This window comes from Prosopis cineraria, unplaced genomic scaffold (genome assembly GCF_029017545.1).
Source record: "Prosopis cineraria cultivar Desert tree isolate PC_DT_omini unplaced genomic scaffold, ASM2901754v1 PC13, whole genome shotgun sequence".
Classification (NCBI taxonomy): domain Eukaryota; kingdom Viridiplantae; phylum Streptophyta; class Magnoliopsida; order Fabales; family Fabaceae; genus Prosopis; species Prosopis cineraria.
In genome coordinates this window covers 24,559,206-24,576,330 of record NW_026555344.1, presented here as the reverse complement: position 1 = coordinate 24,576,330, position 17,125 = coordinate 24,559,206, and the positions used below count along the sequence as shown (strand labels likewise).

General features: G+C 31.8%; 1 protein-coding gene across 1 annotated transcript; it reads left to right on the top strand.

Moving 5' to 3' along the window:
- The first annotated feature begins 12,493 nt into the window (after positions 1-12,493).
- LOC129289824 (10 kDa chaperonin 1, chloroplastic-like) lies at positions 12,494-16,798 on the top strand. The gene is made up of 7 exons (XM_054926591.1): positions 12,494-12,712; positions 12,799-12,857; positions 12,965-13,015; positions 14,176-14,241; positions 14,353-14,400; positions 15,098-15,127; positions 16,497-16,798. Exons 1-7 carry the CDS (start codon positions 12,628-12,630, stop codon positions 16,563-16,565), a joined length of 408 nt encoding a protein of 135 aa, XP_054782566.1. The 5' UTR covers positions 12,494-12,627; the 3' UTR covers positions 16,566-16,798.
- The last annotated feature ends 327 nt before the right edge of the window (positions 16,799-17,125 follow it).

The window sequence follows — 17,125 nt, the reverse complement described above, 5'->3', positions numbered from 1 at the left end:
AAATCTTATCGTATCCTCTAACAAATTGTTATTTTATTATATTGTTCACCTTAATCAAATAAAATCTTTAATTCATCATAATCCATCATAGAGTGACTACTATATGCTTAAATGACTATTCAAAAAGAGGATGTAAAGATTTCCTTTTCAACATTGTCATTGTTTTCTCCATGTATGTGTATTTTGTTTATCTTCTGCATAGTCCCATTAATAAATATCATTCTCTAAAAGAGGATCTAAAGATTTGCTTTTCAAATTATATAGTACTTGACTAGACCAGTACGGTTTTTTATTTGGCACCTACATTTATTATGTTCAAATATATGTGCTGCATCTTTTCATGTTCATGCAAATCTCAAATATTATTTCTTAGCAGTGCTAAAATAATATTTTATTATCTATATATTATGTTTTGAGTGTTGATAGATATGCTTTTTACATAACATAGTATATAAATAGATGTTCTCTAAATATGTCACATCTTGCTATGATCTTCCATGTCCATGTATATCTATAGTTTGTCATTCTATGGGAAGTGATACCTAAGATAGGTTGGCTCTATGGTAAGTATTTGAACATGCCATTATTATAATGGATAAGTAATGATTACCTGTGAATAGGATGAAACTTGATAGGCCTGCTAGCTCTAGCAAACAACTTTTATTTTGAAGTATTTAACATTTATTATCTTTAGAAAGACATGCCATAACTAGGAAACGAACATCACATTTAATTGTTGTTACCTTCCCTTTTTGTTAAATTCTTTATTTTCATGTTATATTTATAGATTTAGGTTGGAACAATAATTCAAACAGACATACTACTATATATTCAAGTTAGTTCAAGAAATTTAACAATGGCCTATAAATTAATAAATTTATTTCCATATAATAAATAAAACATATAATCATCCTATATTCAATAATTATTTTTTTCTAACCTAAATTAATGAATATTTAAATTTTCATTCATTGCTTGACTAATTGGTTGTTTATATTAGTAATTAATTAATAATGATGGTGCCCTTTTTTTAATAAAACTATTCCTAATTTATGTCAAAATATAAAATTCCTCCTACATACATTTTAATAAAATTATTTAGAATAAAAGCTGCAATAAATACACTACCCTTTTTAGAATAACCTACTATAACAACATCAGTACTGTTCTATTAAGCTAGACCTATTACAACAACCCTTTACAATCCATGATGATCCCAAAATTTGAATGCTAAAAAAGAGCCTTTGATTCTGCCAACAATGAGAAAATTGGTCCTAATCAAGCTAGATAACATGATAAACCCAATATCTAGTATATGATTGTTGAGAATAACTTCTATCTCAAGTTGAAAGCTAATCCTAACTAATCTATAAAACATGATAAGACCAACAAAAAAAAATTTTTTATTGAGGAAAGGTTCTAATATTTATGTTGCAGCATGTTGGATCTTCATTCTTTCACCATTATAGCTAACTACATTTCATTATGAACTCATGTTTCTTTTCTTGATAGATTGGGTATTTTGTGACAATAGGATGTTGTGAAAAGCTTTATAATAGTGATAAAGATTGAAATTAGGGTTTATCAAAAATGTTTTCACTTTTTAGTACTTTTTAGTATGGTGATTTCTAATGTTTTTCATAATTTTATACATCTAAATCAAACTTTATTCTAACTTTTCCAAAAATGCAGCTATGATAACCTTTAGCAACTATGCTTTAGATGAATTTTTTAGGCAAACCAAAGTTCTTTTTTTGTTGTAGCATGGTGATTTCCTAGGTTTTTCATCATTTTAGGCATTTGAATCAAACCCCATTATCACTTTTTTTTCCTCTTAGATTGAAACAATTCCATATTGTAACTAATCCCTATAGTAATATACTTTTATTATTTCTATTTTTTGAAACAAGGCAGTAATGCTTTCCCACCTATTATATAAAATAGATGTATTGTTATTTTATCCTCATTAGAACATATGCTGCACTTTCGTGCACACTTTAACTTCCCTTCTTTTAGTTTTGAAGTGCTGGTCATCATCTTTCCAACCAAAACTATACTATGCAATTATAAATATATGCATATTGGCTCTAGCTAGACAACACATCTTCAATTTCATTTAGAGATTTCTTTTGCTTAACTTGAATGGAGACTAATAACATAATGTCTTGTGTCTCATCTATCATTAAGCTCAATAACAGTACCGATAGAAGGAGGATCTTAGTTTATGTAGATAGAAAGTAGAATATATATCACAAAACATCACCAACTGAAGTGTTCAATATTATAATAGTCTTGGTTGAAAAGAGGTATGTTTATTTACATGCATGATCGAACCATCCTTTCATTAACATCTATATATATCAATGCTAATGTCATCTTATCTTTTTCTCAAGTCACAAGATTCAAGCAAGTGTTCTACTCAAGAGCTTGCTCGATCAATATAGGGAAATACCAATTGAAAGGGGAATATATTTCATTACTAACTTTTTCCTTTTAGCAAATACTAATATGTTCAAGGCTATCACTCATCCTTTCCAAATCAACTTCACACAACAAACCTACATAATGGGACAAGCTCTAAACATCCCTGTATACTACTATTCCTTCTTCCTAATAGTTTACATAATGGAGGCAGATGAGAATAATAGTGTACCATATCTTACTAGTTAGTATGATTGATGTTTTAGAGAATCTTTTATAATAACAATAATCTTCTAGTAGTCAAATTGAAGAAATTAATTATGTGTTGTCCTTCTTCCTTATTTGCAAATAATTTGCAAGATGACTCTATCTTCCCCATTTCAATGTATATGGATTTGTGAAATCATGGGAGAACTTGAGGAATATCATAAGGATAATGAAACAAAGCACAAATTGCACATGGTCATAAATGATAAACAATATACATTTCAAGCCTTCAAATATCAAAAATTGTTGTATTTTATTACTTATGTAAATCTAATGAAATTGATAGGCTAATTGTTTTAATCTTTTTTGACAATGACAATGATGTAGAGTATATTTATTAAACTCTTGTTTTAATTATTACAAAAATTTAGAGAAGTTTTTTTGCACAGCAATTTTGCCATGGTTAAGGAAAGAAGTATTATGTGTTCAAATTCTTTGATTACTCTTAACTCTAATCTCTATTCCTTTTAGAAATAATTATTTGATTTATTTCTATCCAAGTTCTAGTAATCAACAAAAGTTATATGAGTCTAATAGATAAATCTCCAGAATTGACTATAAAGTGGATGCATTTATGAAGAAGGATATATGAAGTAAATTTGACCTACATTCATTCTTTAACTATTTTTTGTGTGTATAGTTGTTCTTCTTTGTACTTTCATTAATTGTATATCCACTCTTAGACGGAGTTCTAAAGAAGTACTAGTTTATTGTTGAACCTACTTTGTTCATCCTTCTTTTACTCATTTGAAACAAAGAAACTTAAGCTCAGGAAGCTTAAGGAGAGTTGATATTACCTTTGTAAGGATGAGAGTTTAGACTCAAGGAGGAGTTTGAATTATACTGTGGCAACTAAGAGCTCAGCTTAATCTTGGTAGAGACAGTGAAAAATCTTAAGAATGTCTTAAGGACTAGACGTAAGCTCAAGTTGTTAGAGTTAAACCATGATAAATACTTTGTGCAAAGCTTTGCTTCCTTTTACTCAGTGTTGATTAGTGATATTGTTCCTAACTTCATTTAATTCTTAAATTATTTTTTTTAAATTTTAGTTAGCCCAATTCACCCCCTTTTGGGCGGTCTTTACAGTATTTTATTTGATGAGTGCTTAACTAATGCTTTCATGGGCTAGCTGGAAAACATAGACACTCTACTTTTAATAGTTGTCAAATACTGTAGAGTTGGTTTTTCAAAGGAGGTCATGTCATGTTTTCAATCTAGTAAAACTAGTTAGTAATCAAGGATAAATTAGTAATTAGTGGATTGATTATGGTTTTGGGTGTTGAACTAATATGCAATATTAGTTGATTAGCATGATTATAGGGTTGAATGGTAGAACAATAATTTAAGACATAATGCACAAGCAGCAATAAGAGTTGTCTCACTGTGCCACATACTGTGATGAAGGCTGCATGTGTCACAGTACATGATACAGACTTTTGCTTAAAACCTAAATCAGAACATGTGAAATCAAAAGAGGAGAGAGAGGAAAATGTGTCTGGAGAGGAGGAAGAGTTCTTATCTATTAGGGCTTGCAATATCCATAGCTTGGGAGTTTGCTTCGACTAGTAACTTGTCAGGTAAGTATCGTACATCCCTAAGCTTCATTTCTATCTTATTTTCATTGAATTTCATCAGTTGATAACTCAAATCATGAAGTTTTAAGGTGTTGAATCTAAAAGAAAGATTTGAAACGGGCTATCGAATGCGAAACTATGGTTTTATGACTAGTCTGGAGTTAAATGGTTAAGTTTTGAGAATTTATGCTCAATTGCTTAAAAAGTTATTTAAAATGGTAAAATTAGTTGAATAAATGAGTTAGGAGATTGTTATGGTTATTTGTATGGCCTATATGGCCAATGACTATAGTAGTGGACTTTTGAATTCAAAAGATGTTAATTGAACCATTTTATGTGTTAAAGATTTTGGTTTAACTGAATCAATACTTATGTTAAACGTTGAAAATTGACTGAGAGACATTGTATTAAATAAATTGAGAATTTAAGATGCTGCTCATGAGTAATTGCACCCTCTAGGAGTCCATAGTGATTGCTAACTCTTAGTAGTAAGGGTTAAAGATAACTAGAGTAACCTTTTTACTTGTTCGTTATGAAATTATCTACAAGTATGTTATATAACTATGTGCATTGTGATTTATAAACTCATAGAGTAGCATAATTGTAAAAGTATATGTATACAGGTGTATGGGTAATGTTTGAGATGTATGAGATGAGACATATACATAGACATACACATCACATCCACGAGTATACCTTAGATTAGAGTAGGGAGTCACAGCCCTACTCTGGGTAAGTCTAGGAAATTCTGATTATCTTAAGCATGGAGCTTGACTCTACCAGGATAAACCTAGAAGATTCTGATGATCCAGAGTATAGAGCTTAACTCTGTCACAATGATCCTAGGATAATGAATGATCCATAAGTATACTCTAGATTAGGGTAGGGGGTCATGGTCCTACTTTATGTAAGGTTAGGAAGTCCTGAAAATCTAGAGTGTAGAGCTTGACTCTGCTATGACGTACCTAGGAGATCCTGAAGGTCTCGAGCATAAAGCTTGACTCCGCCACGACAAACCTAGGATAATGATCTATGAGTGTACCCTAAACTAAGGTAGAGAGTCATGGTTCTACTCTATGTAAGGCTGGGAAGTCCTGAAGGTCTTGAGAGTAGAGTTTGCTCTGCCACGATGAAACTAAAAGACCACCTATATGTAAAAAGGATACATAGTCTGAACAGAGATATGGTGGGCCCTATTTCGTGTAAGATTGGAAGTCCTGGTCCGAGCGTAGAGTTTGCTCTGCTAATTGAAACCAAGAATGCATAAGCATGAGTATGATGGATGAACATGTATATGTATATTATATTATTTTTATTGAAACACATGCTACTTTATTTCTTATTTATGATTTTGCTTACTAACCAGTATTTAGGTTATATCCGAGTTGCTTAGATGTATGTCTTCTTCTGTTACCTTTGTATATGGGTGAAGAGAGCATGAAAGGTTGGGAAAGGAAGCAAGGAAAGAGTAGCCCCACTTAGTAGTGGTATAACTACTAATTGTGTAAATGAATGTATAATGTATTGTTAGAGTTAAATTCCAACTAGGATGCATAAGTATATGTGAATATAATTATGTGAATGTGTATATGATATATAATTGAAACTTGTTTGGGTATGTGATACTACATCTCATTGAGAGTACTATCGTTGTAGGCAGATGGGTAGGCCTATATGCTAATCAAGCAAGTGTATGTCATTATGAAACTTGTTCTACTTGTTTATATGTAAATTGAATGTGAAATTATGTGTATATATATATATATAAGAACTTGACACAAATAATGATGTTGAGCTCCATTTAAAAGAGCCAAGTATATGTGAATCCTAACTACATGGTAAGGTGGAGTCCCATATGTGAGAGTCAGATGGTTGAATGTGAAACAAGTCTATATGTTTATGCGTTTATATGTTTATGCCTTGTAGAAGCCATGAATGTGTAATGTGGTATTGAGAGGTCAAAGTAAAAGGAAAAAAATAAAAAGCAATTTTGGGGCTTTGCCACACTTGCAAGGTGGCACCTCTTATTGACTAACAGATGATTCCAATGTGTGTCAAATTAATCTCATGTTTCATTTACATTTTAAGCTAATCTAGATCACTCAATATGAAGCAAAACATGTCCAAATGCTTTAGTTTTGATCTCATGGACTTTGGACTTCATTTGCCTAATTGATGCACAAGTCACATGTCACTTATGTAACAAAAATCACATTATTTAATTAAATAATATGTGACATCATAAAATCTAATTTAAATAAAGAATTAAATTCATATTTAGAAGGGAGAATTTATTAAAATAACCAAGTTCTATGCTGCACGAAATTATATAAAATTTTTTACAGAAAAGCAAACTAAAAACTGGGTCAAATTAGGACATTTAAGAAAGTATTAACTTTTTATTTAATTACTCCCAAACTAAAATAAATTTTAAAAATATAATTTGACCACTCATCTTCTGGACATAAAAGCACTTTGTTAATTTTTCTTATACGTTTTTTCAAAACTTTATTTTTTGAATCAAAATACCCTTAGTGTACTAAACTTAGACACTTGAAAAAATTCCAAATCTAATGCAATGTGTGTGTACTTTGGCTAATAAAACCTTAATAAATGACCCTAATTGATATAGATAAGTGTGTAACAAATATTTTCTATCACATGGCGCATGTGTCCACATGTTGTGATGCACAACATAGAGCCAATGCTAGTGTTTCTATGCCACATGTCATAACCCATGGCCCATATTTTGCCCAAAATATGTTTCTTGGAGTCAGTTTCTTTTGAGATCTTTATGCATATGATTTAAGTGCTTCCACTGTGGACTGTTTTCCAACCTGAGTATTTTTGAAGTGGTTTTCAAATGCTTTAAGTTAGGATCCCAACCTTTTAAAAAGATTTTAATTGTTTATTAGATTGTGTGAAAGACTGAATGGTAATGTCGGAAAGAGTATTACATCATTCATTGCTACCTACACATACATATGGAAGATGAAACCAATAACACAATTAGACATAAGATCTTCCTAACCTCTTCATTTTCAACATCTTTTTAGATCCGACCCCCACCTGGAGTGATGAGAATTGATGTTGATGGCTCTATTTGAAATACTCATAAAGTAGCATGTGGAGCTATCATTCAAAATAATAAAGATAAATGGGTCTGAGACTTTTAAAAAAACTTAGGATCATTTCTTTTGACTGTGGTTGAAATCCTTGTTATCAAGATAAGTCTAAAATTAGTAAACTCTTTAACTTCAGGAAAATCCAACTGCTTTTGGATTCATTAGAAGCTATTAATTTCTTATATAGAGAAAATGCCCCTGACCATCCCTTGCAGGCTGAAATTACTAACACTAAAGAATTGCTTTTCACTTATTAGGACATTGAGATACTCTAATGTCCCAAGGATATTCTGTGTTATGCTAACAGGATGGCTAAAGAGGCACATTCTAGACTTTTAAGATGACTATTCTCTCCTTAATCCCCACTAGTTACATGGGCCTTGTTCAAGTTGATAGGCAATAGACTATTGATGTTCTAGCTATTAAAGCCTAATTTTTCTTTTTTGTACTTTTTATAACTTTCAAGCCTCGGCTTGCCCTTTTATTCAAAAAAAAAATTAGAGTTAGTGGAATCAAAATTTTAACTAAAAGTGAGTTATATTTCACAATGGGGAGAGTCTCATTAGGAAGGATGAAGTTACCCTAAGCTCGAGTGTGGAGAGTTACTACTGACCCTTCCAACTTGATTCCATGAAGTTGGAGACCATGTTGGCTTCATCATAACAATTAGGAATTTGTTTATTAGGATGCTTCCGTTAGACACGAAGTTCCTCTAGTTGACCTGAGACAAGGATTTCTTGGAATATAATAAACCTTTGAATTGCAAAGCCTCAAGGGTATGCTTCCTTTTGGTGCTCTATGGTGGTTGTTGGATAGTATGTGGTTGTGGTAAGTGGTTGTCAAATTTGGCTAATACATAATATTTTCTTAAATATGTAAAGGGCATTTTAGTCTTTTGGTGTTTTAAATAAATATATTAGGTCACCTTGCTCTATTTTTTAAAATATTGGGGGCAACATTGCCCTTTTCATAAGTTAAGGATACTAGATATCATTGGCGTGAGACTTCAATGGTAGATTTGCACCTTAACCATAACATGAGGTGGATGCTATGAGGGCAAGCCACTTAAGCAAAATCTAGTTAACTAATGATCAATTGTTTTATGTATGTTGAAATTGGGTGACATTTCTTTGTTTCTAAGAGATTCGGGGCAACATTGCCCTTTTCCATAGTTAAAGATACCTGATGCCTCATGTACAATATTTTGAGGATAAATTTGCGCTCTAACCCAATTAGCTAACTAACTCCTACATTTAACACTAGTGTAGAATCCCAATTGTAAAGGTAAACCCACTCTTAATTTAAAATTTAAAATTATAAACAAAGAAAACGCCATCACTACACTATTGGTAAAAAAATGGAGAAAATTAATTTATAGGTTTTTTTTCTAGTTTTCATTGATTAAATATATTTGTTCTTGAAGCTCAAAGTTATTCATGAATGATTAATTTTTAAGAAAAAAAATACTTATTTATCGTAAAATTGAATTAATATTTTTAGCCAAAAAAAAGACAAAAAATTGATTTAACACAATATTTACATTTTTATTTCTTTTTATGAAAATTCTCTCTCTCTCTATATATATATATATAAGTTATTTAGGAAACGTAGCCTAATTATATAAATATTGAGTTAAAAAAATTAAATAATTTCTTTTTGATTATATAATATTTCAATAGAAATATAATATTTCTTAATTTTTTAAAATAAAAAATAAGGATTTTAATTCTTAAGAATTAACATATTTAACCCTTTAAATTATAATGATTTAATTAAAATAAAATAAATTATAAAAACTCAATTTAAAATAGAAAAGATTTATAAGAACGTATTAATCTTTCTTTAAAAAAAGATTACTTCTTTTATTAAAAATATAAAATATTTTTAATAAAATCTTGTCTCCAATAAATTAATTAATTATTATTTTAACTAATTCGATAACATATTTTACTTAAAAATAAATATAAAATAATTTATTTATAAACAATTAAATATAAGTATCTTATAAAATATTTATGTAGAAGTAAGTCTTATAAAATTGAAAATTACAGAAAATTTTATTAGGATTTGAGTGTAATCCAAAGATATATTGTTTTATGGGATGCGTCCCATAGTCATGCCAGGGGTTGAGCTGCCATGGTTTCTCTCTCCTCGTCTTTTCTTTTTCTTCGTACAGTTTCTCTCTCCTCTCGTCTTCCCACAGTCATGGCAGTTTAGTGTCTGACCTCCGCTCCTTCAAATATGAAATCTAAAGGCTCAACCCAATCTCTCGCTCTCACCGATCAGGGGTGTTCAGTCCGAACCCGTCTCGATTGGTCCGGTATCGTCCCGATCATATCAGGACGGGTCTTGTCCCGGTCTGAAAATAATCGGGACGGGACTTTACGGAACGGGACAGGAAAGAGGTTCGGGACGGGACGGGACACGGGATTACCATCGGGACGTCCCGTCCCGTCCCGAATATTATATATATTATTTTTTATTTTAAATATATTAATTATATTAATATAATTTATACTTATATTAATTATATCAATTATAATTTTAATACTTACAATTCTTATTTAAAACTAAATTTTTTTTATATTGATAATTTTAATGGCATGGAGTAAACATGGCAATATCTTTCTTTATAATATATTAATTATATTAATATAATTTATTCTTATATATATCTATTTAATAACTTTTATTTACAACGTATTTTTTGCTTATTTTTAGAAGAGTAATTAGCTTAGTACATCTTCACTAAAGTAGAAGAACAATGATTTGATGTTATATTTGACTTGTCTGTTGTTACTAATCTTATAGTATAAAGATCATTTGTGTTTATTATTATAATGTGTAGTTATGATTAATATAATTCAATAATTGATTTTAAATTATTGTTATTTATGTACTTGTGTTGTTTTGATTTTAAACTTAATAAATTATATGATTTAAAATTTTAATGAATGTTATTATCCAGATCTTTTTTCGATATTATTCCATTTATCGGGACGGCGGGATGTCCCGATTTTGTCCCGGTCCCGTCCCGACTCTTAACGGGACGGGACGACTTTCGGGACGGGACGGGACACGGGACCAAAATTCAATTCCGATCTTTTTCTCGGGACGGGACACGAGACGGGGGTGTCCCGGTCCCGTCCCGTCCCGTGAACACCCCTATCACCGACAACCATGCGTCGTTCTTGCTTCCAATCGGCTTGCCATTGTTCTCCCTTCCCAGCCTCACTCTCACTGTCGCATTCTCGCTCGCACTCGCCCTACTCTGCGCCACTCACTATCGCATGCTCACTCAAGCTTATCTCTCATGTTATCTTCGCCGTGCTCCGTTGTTGCTAACACAACGACCGCCATTCATTCATCTCTATGATTTCCTCCATTGTTACTCGGCTTGCTCCTTCATCTTCAACACTATACTTGCCATTGTCTAAGTCATCTTCACCGTCGCCTTTTCCTCCTTCTTCCCCAATCTCATGTGGGCAGTAACTCGCCATCTCCTCCCTCTGTCTCGCATGCCTAGGGATAACGCGGACTAGAGAAGGGTCGAGGGTCAGGAGCTCTCCTCAGTTGCCGAACCAGTCTCTGTAGTAGAGAAGCTAACGCTGCGAGATGGGGACGGCTTGGGTGTGAGTGGGAGTTGCATTGGGGTTGGTGGTAATGGGAAGATGGTGTGAAGTAGAGAGGGATAATGCGGTCAGAAGGAAGGGAAGGAGGGGAAGATGAGAGTGGAAGAGAGAGATGGAGCGGGGCATGAAGAAGACGACTTTTGTCTTCAAGGCAGAAAAAGAGAAGTAGATCGTTGACTGATCATGATTGTGGGACCCACCCAGTAAAATTAATCGACGTTCTTTTAATCGATCGTTTACGTTTAACTGAGAACAAAAGTTGAGAGAATAAAAAATAAGAGAAAATAAAAAAAATTAAAAAAAATATTATCACTAATTATATTTAGATCAATGGGAGAAAATAAAAATAAATAAATAATAAATAAATATCATAATGATCATATACTTCTATATTAGTATATATCATATCTAATATAATTATCTTTGTAAAAATAAATTGAAAAAATAAATTATATTAAAATTAACGTCATCAAATTAATTTAAAATTAAATTAATTGTTAAAAATGTAGAAAGCCAAATTCTGTTTCTATTTTTAAAATAAAATTAATTATATTAAAATTCACATCATCAAATAACTTATATTAAAATTAGTTGTTAAAATTTAATTAGTTTTAGAAACCTAAAAGTACAAATTTTTATGGAAATCAAAATTTGATTGTTTGTGAAAAATCAATATGGTTGAAGCAAGCAAAAGGGGAAGAGAGAGGGAAAGATAGGTAGTGAAAATAAAAATTCACTTTCAAAATCTCTCCACCTTTAAGAAGAAAAGTTGGGTGAAAAATATAGTGGGTCTCACACCTCATTTTCTTCCCAACTTTTCTTTCCTCTCACTTTTTTTTCTTTATCCAAATATGAAAAATGTATTTTTTTTCTATTTTCTTTCTATGTTTTCTCTCTAACCAGAACATTAAATAAATATATTGGATGTTTTTAAAGAAAAATTTGATGGGTATTTTGCCTTTTAACCCTTTATAATACATGAGATATGGTTTGAAAATTAAAAATTTTTACTTGCAAATTATGAAATTATAATTATAAAGAATGGTAAATATATATGGTTTCAACCTATTATCTTTTTGACCAACCTATTATTTATAAATATAAAATATGACTTGTTATGTATAGAAAGAATTGTAAATAAGTTTCACTCAAAATAATTAATTATTTTAAGTCTATTGACAATTGAATTTAGGAGAATGATAATAAATGTGTTTTCATTCTTCAATAAACATGTAAATAATTAATTATTTTGAGTAAAATTTTAAAATAATTCTCTTTTGTTTATATAATAAATCTTTTGTACGAGACTTAGGACTTATCCGTAAGTTTCCTTTATTTATTAAAAATATTTTTTAAAAAATATATTATTAATAATATTTTAAAACACTGAAAATAGAATGCGTAAATTTTTAACATCAAGTTATATTTTCGAACTAAGGAGTATCACTCCTTAGTTGTCACATTTGCGTGCTAAACAAAATCAAGGGATGAACGCCGGAACACTCTAGAATCTAACAAACGGTATTCGAAAAAGGGTTTAGGGTCGTTTCCTTGTGCCCTCTTCGCTGCCTCACACTTCTCTTCCCTTCGCTCTCTGAATCCTTATCCATGGCCTCCTCCTTCCTTACCTTACCAAAACCTTTTCTTTGCCCTGCTACTTCTTCCTTCTCTTCGTCTAATCGCAGACTTACAGGTACCGGTAGCTCTATCTCATTTCCGTTTCCTCTCTTCAAATTCTCCACCTTTCTAATTTCTGTACGTTTTTCTTTAATTATGAAGGTTTACGGAAGAACTCATTGAAGGTTGATGCAACTGTGAAGAAATGGGAACCCACAAAGGTTTGTATGAAATTTCGTTGTCTTGCTTGTTCTGTAACATTTAATTTCGTAATTACTGTTTGAAAGTCGTTTTGCTTTTGACTCTGCATTATGAATGTGGGTTTCAGGTGGTTCCTCAGGCTGATAGAGTTCTTATTCGTTTGGATGAGCCTGAACAAGTATGGCGTAAACTTCTCTTCGTATTTATATATGACTTTGATGTTGTTTAAGTTGATTGTTTAGTCTTCTCAATTGGTAGTGAGGTGCAAGTTGCAAGTACAATATATATGAATTACTTAAAAAGATTTAATGCTGAAGTCCGAATATTTGTGTGGTGCTTTATTTGATGGTTTTACCCCCTTCGGTTTGCTTTCAACCTTTTATATTTATCTTGAAGGTAAACCTTACGCGGTTGTTGTTGTATAAGTATTTTTTTATAGGGATTGATCAGTGAACAAAATGAATGTGGGAGCTTACAGCTTTTGCTTTACAAATTCACATAGCTATACACAAATGCTGTTATCATATTTTCTTTTGCTTGTATGATCTCTTCATTTGAGCAGTGCAATTGATTTTGCTTGATTCCACTTTCTTGTCTGCTAATTAATGCTTTTATGATTATTTACTCCCATTCTCTTGTAAAGCTTTTCCTTTCAAGTGTTGCACTGTGATAAAGGTTCCTTTCTGTTTTTTCTTCGAAACAAAATTGTCACTGATGAAGACTTCCTTATAGATAGAAGTGTGTTCCTGGAATTTTCCTTTTCATTAGTGAATCTTTTTTTCTTATATGTACATCTCATTATACAACTGGCTGATTTAAGCCTAGAGTATTGACATTCAATTCTAGATGTAATTATAAATGTTCTAGGATTGAATAGTTTAGCTGAATTATGTAACATATTATTATTTGATTTGACTATGTAATTATAAGATAACAAATTATGCCCAACATTTGCAACCTAATGAGAAACTTTGTCATTTTACATTTAATATCTTAAGCTATAATATAACATTTATAATTTATGATAGAATAAATATAGGTTTCGAAGGTGCACTTTAGTTTGGTTATGTATATGCATGGACAGAAGTTGTATCTGATACAAAGAAGGAAAAATGGAAAAAAAAGAGTCATAATATCTATTGTCTAGGTTGTTGTGACTAGCACTGCTAAAGTATTTCCTGAGAATGAATTACTAGATTATCTGTGGTATCATCAATTGGCATTGTTATCGTTCCCATTATTGGTGTGGCTTAATTTTCATGAGATTTTTCCCCCTTTTGACATATTGAAAACCATTGCCATGTTCTATACCTAATTTATAATTGTACTCGAGTGCAGAAAACTAGGGGTGGAGTATTGCTGCCAAAGTCAGCTGTTAAGTTTGAGCGATATCTAATGGGAGAAGTAAGCAGATTTGGAACCCTGTGGTTTTCTAAGGGCCAAAAACTTTTCTCTTTGGTAACTTTGTTTTTGATGGTCTACCTTTATAATTTGCTAATCTTCATCAATATTCAGGTTCTTTCTGTTGGGGCAGAGGTTCAAGAAGTAGGGGCTGGCAAGAAGGTTAGCTTTTGATTATCATGAAACAGTCTTATTGTAGCATGATAATAGTTATCACATTATTAGTCCATCCCTTTGGTTACTTGTCGGATCAAATGTTAATAAAGTGATGCAGTTGCTACCTGTGGCTTCTTAAGCAAGTTACTTGCCTGCCCATGTTTTGATGGATTTATTGGAGAGTAAATTTTTTTTCTTGGTTGGATTGGGTTTAGCAATGGTTTTATGATATATTTGAGTCGTCAATAGTTTTGTTATATTTTGACTGGACTCTGTTATAAGTCAAATAACAATGATTTTGCCAGAGTTTAGGTCTAAGTAGAATAGCTGAGTTTTGGAAAAATGTAAAAACACCCAAGAAGAACAGAATACTCCTACCAATTGAAGAGGCTAGGCTTTCCACATAATCTTGGTGGTTGCTTAACTCCTTCTGCCCCTAAACCCCACAATATATCTCACTCTCACACCTCACTCATTCCATGTGAGTTAGCTTGCCCCATCAGTTATGGGCCCATTATTTTGGTCACAATTTTTGCCTTATTAGTTTTCTGTCAGGTATGTTTCTGTTTCTATTTGATCTGTGTTTTCTGTAAACCTATCAATGATTGCATTGTCTTAAATTTCTTCTGTATAGGGGGAATTTAGTTGTCGTTTGATCACCTTGGTGAGGATTTTGATGTGACTAATGAATATCCTTTTGCAGGTATTATTCTCTGACGTAAATGCTTATGAGGTGAGTTGCATAGCTATCTTGGCTTTAACTAAGATTATTTGATGAAGTGCTTTGTCAACTAACCTGTAAACCTGATTGGTTAGAAATTTCCTTAATGTTTGGCTAAAAAAGTATATAACATGTGATAAACAACTTGAAGGTGATGTATTTTCTGTGGAAAATTCCACTAAAGGGCCCATGATTATATAATTTTGACAATTTAGAACCTTGAAAATTTAAATCTTTCTTGAGGACTGTATAAATGAGTTACACCATTGGCGATAGCTACAATTTGGTCTTCCCAATTTCATTAGGATCTTATAGATTTACTTATGGGCGAAAATGCTTTTGGAACTTTTGGAAGGCTAGATTATAATTTACGAAAGGACAAGTGATGAATTTGGAAGCATCAATGGTAACTTATTTTCATAGTTCTCTCTTGAGGGCAATTTTAATTTTTAAGATCTTTAAACTGTTAAGATCCTTTTAACTATTTCACTAGAATTAAGGAATGCAGCTAATTTAGGCTGTGGCATGAAAGTTGTCCATTGTTTTGTTTTTCATAATTTCCCTTAAAATTAATGAGATCCCATTCTCTTGCTAATCTCTTTTGCCTAATTAATTAAGGGGCATTTTTATGAAAAATAATTGGTGCAGTAGAAAATTGGAAAGGGTCTTGTAGAAAGGATTAAGACACCCCAAAATTTTCTTACCGTGAGGACCAGAAGGAGGATATTAGGGGACCCTAAGTTTCATATTTCCTATTTTTTACTGATCTTTATTTGCATCACACATAGGGACCCTATTAATAAGGAACTAATGTTACCAGGCTCTTTTTTGTTAAAGAAAAAAAAATGAGGTCCTTAGCATGGCATCAATGTTTCTACGTGTATATTATTTATAGCAAATGTACCATTCACAAGTAATGAATAGTGTGATTCATTTATCAAATTTTATGTAAATACATGGAAACAAGGAAACAAGCCTTTGACAAATTGAAGCTCTTGCTTCTAGTTATGAATTGTTAGCATTGCGGGCCTTTTCTTTTTCAATGCGTCAGTCTATTCAGCATCGCATTTGTTGAAATGAAGGTTGCGATATGATCACTAGAATAGAAGCTGGATTGGGTGAAAGAATTTTATGGGTGGGGTTTAGTTTGAGATCATGTTCATTCTCTTGTTTCATTCCCCTGACGCCCCCTGGTGGCAGCAGGAGGAGTACCTGTGTAGAACCTAATTCCTTGCTCCATTGCTTTTTGTTGCTTGAGAGATTTTTAATGAACTTCTAACTTGAGATCCTGATCCTTGTTATAAAATATTTTCCAGTTAATATACTGGCTTCTCTTATCATTATTTATGAATTGGTATTAATAGTTGGAGTGTGATGTCAGGTGGATTTGGGAACTGATGCAAAGCTTTGCTTCTGTAAAGAAAGTGATTTATTGGCCGTGGTTGAGTAGAGTTTGGTATTTGTTTGTATGAGGATTAATAGGACTGAGCAGCCTTGATGTTGATGATATTCCTGGCAATTCTATCAAAGAAATATGATATTTTAGCAGTCAATTCTTGCTTCATTAGCTGAAATTTTGCAAGACTGGTGTATGTTGCAACGGATGAATTTATCCCTTGCACATCTTTTTGAGGTGTGCAGGGTACATACTTTCTTCAGATGAGTTAAATTTAAACTTTATTATCTTTTTATTTTAATTTCATTTTAAAAAAATTGAATAAACTTGATATTCTAGATTAAATAAAGATTCTTGGTAACAACAGTAGATGGATTTAGTGGTAAGGGATTTATTATCTCTTAAGCAAACATGTGCAAGGGGAGAGCTTTTTCCTAGCTGAGGCTGAACTACTAAATGATTTCTGAATGAAATCAAGAAGCTCATAATTTCTCAGCTCCTGCAGCCTAGGCCTTATATTTTGATTTCTTGCAACTCGGTTCTTATAATTTTGTATGTTATCAATGTTAGTTCTTGTTATTTAGATAACATCCATAGTTCCTCATAACCCATTC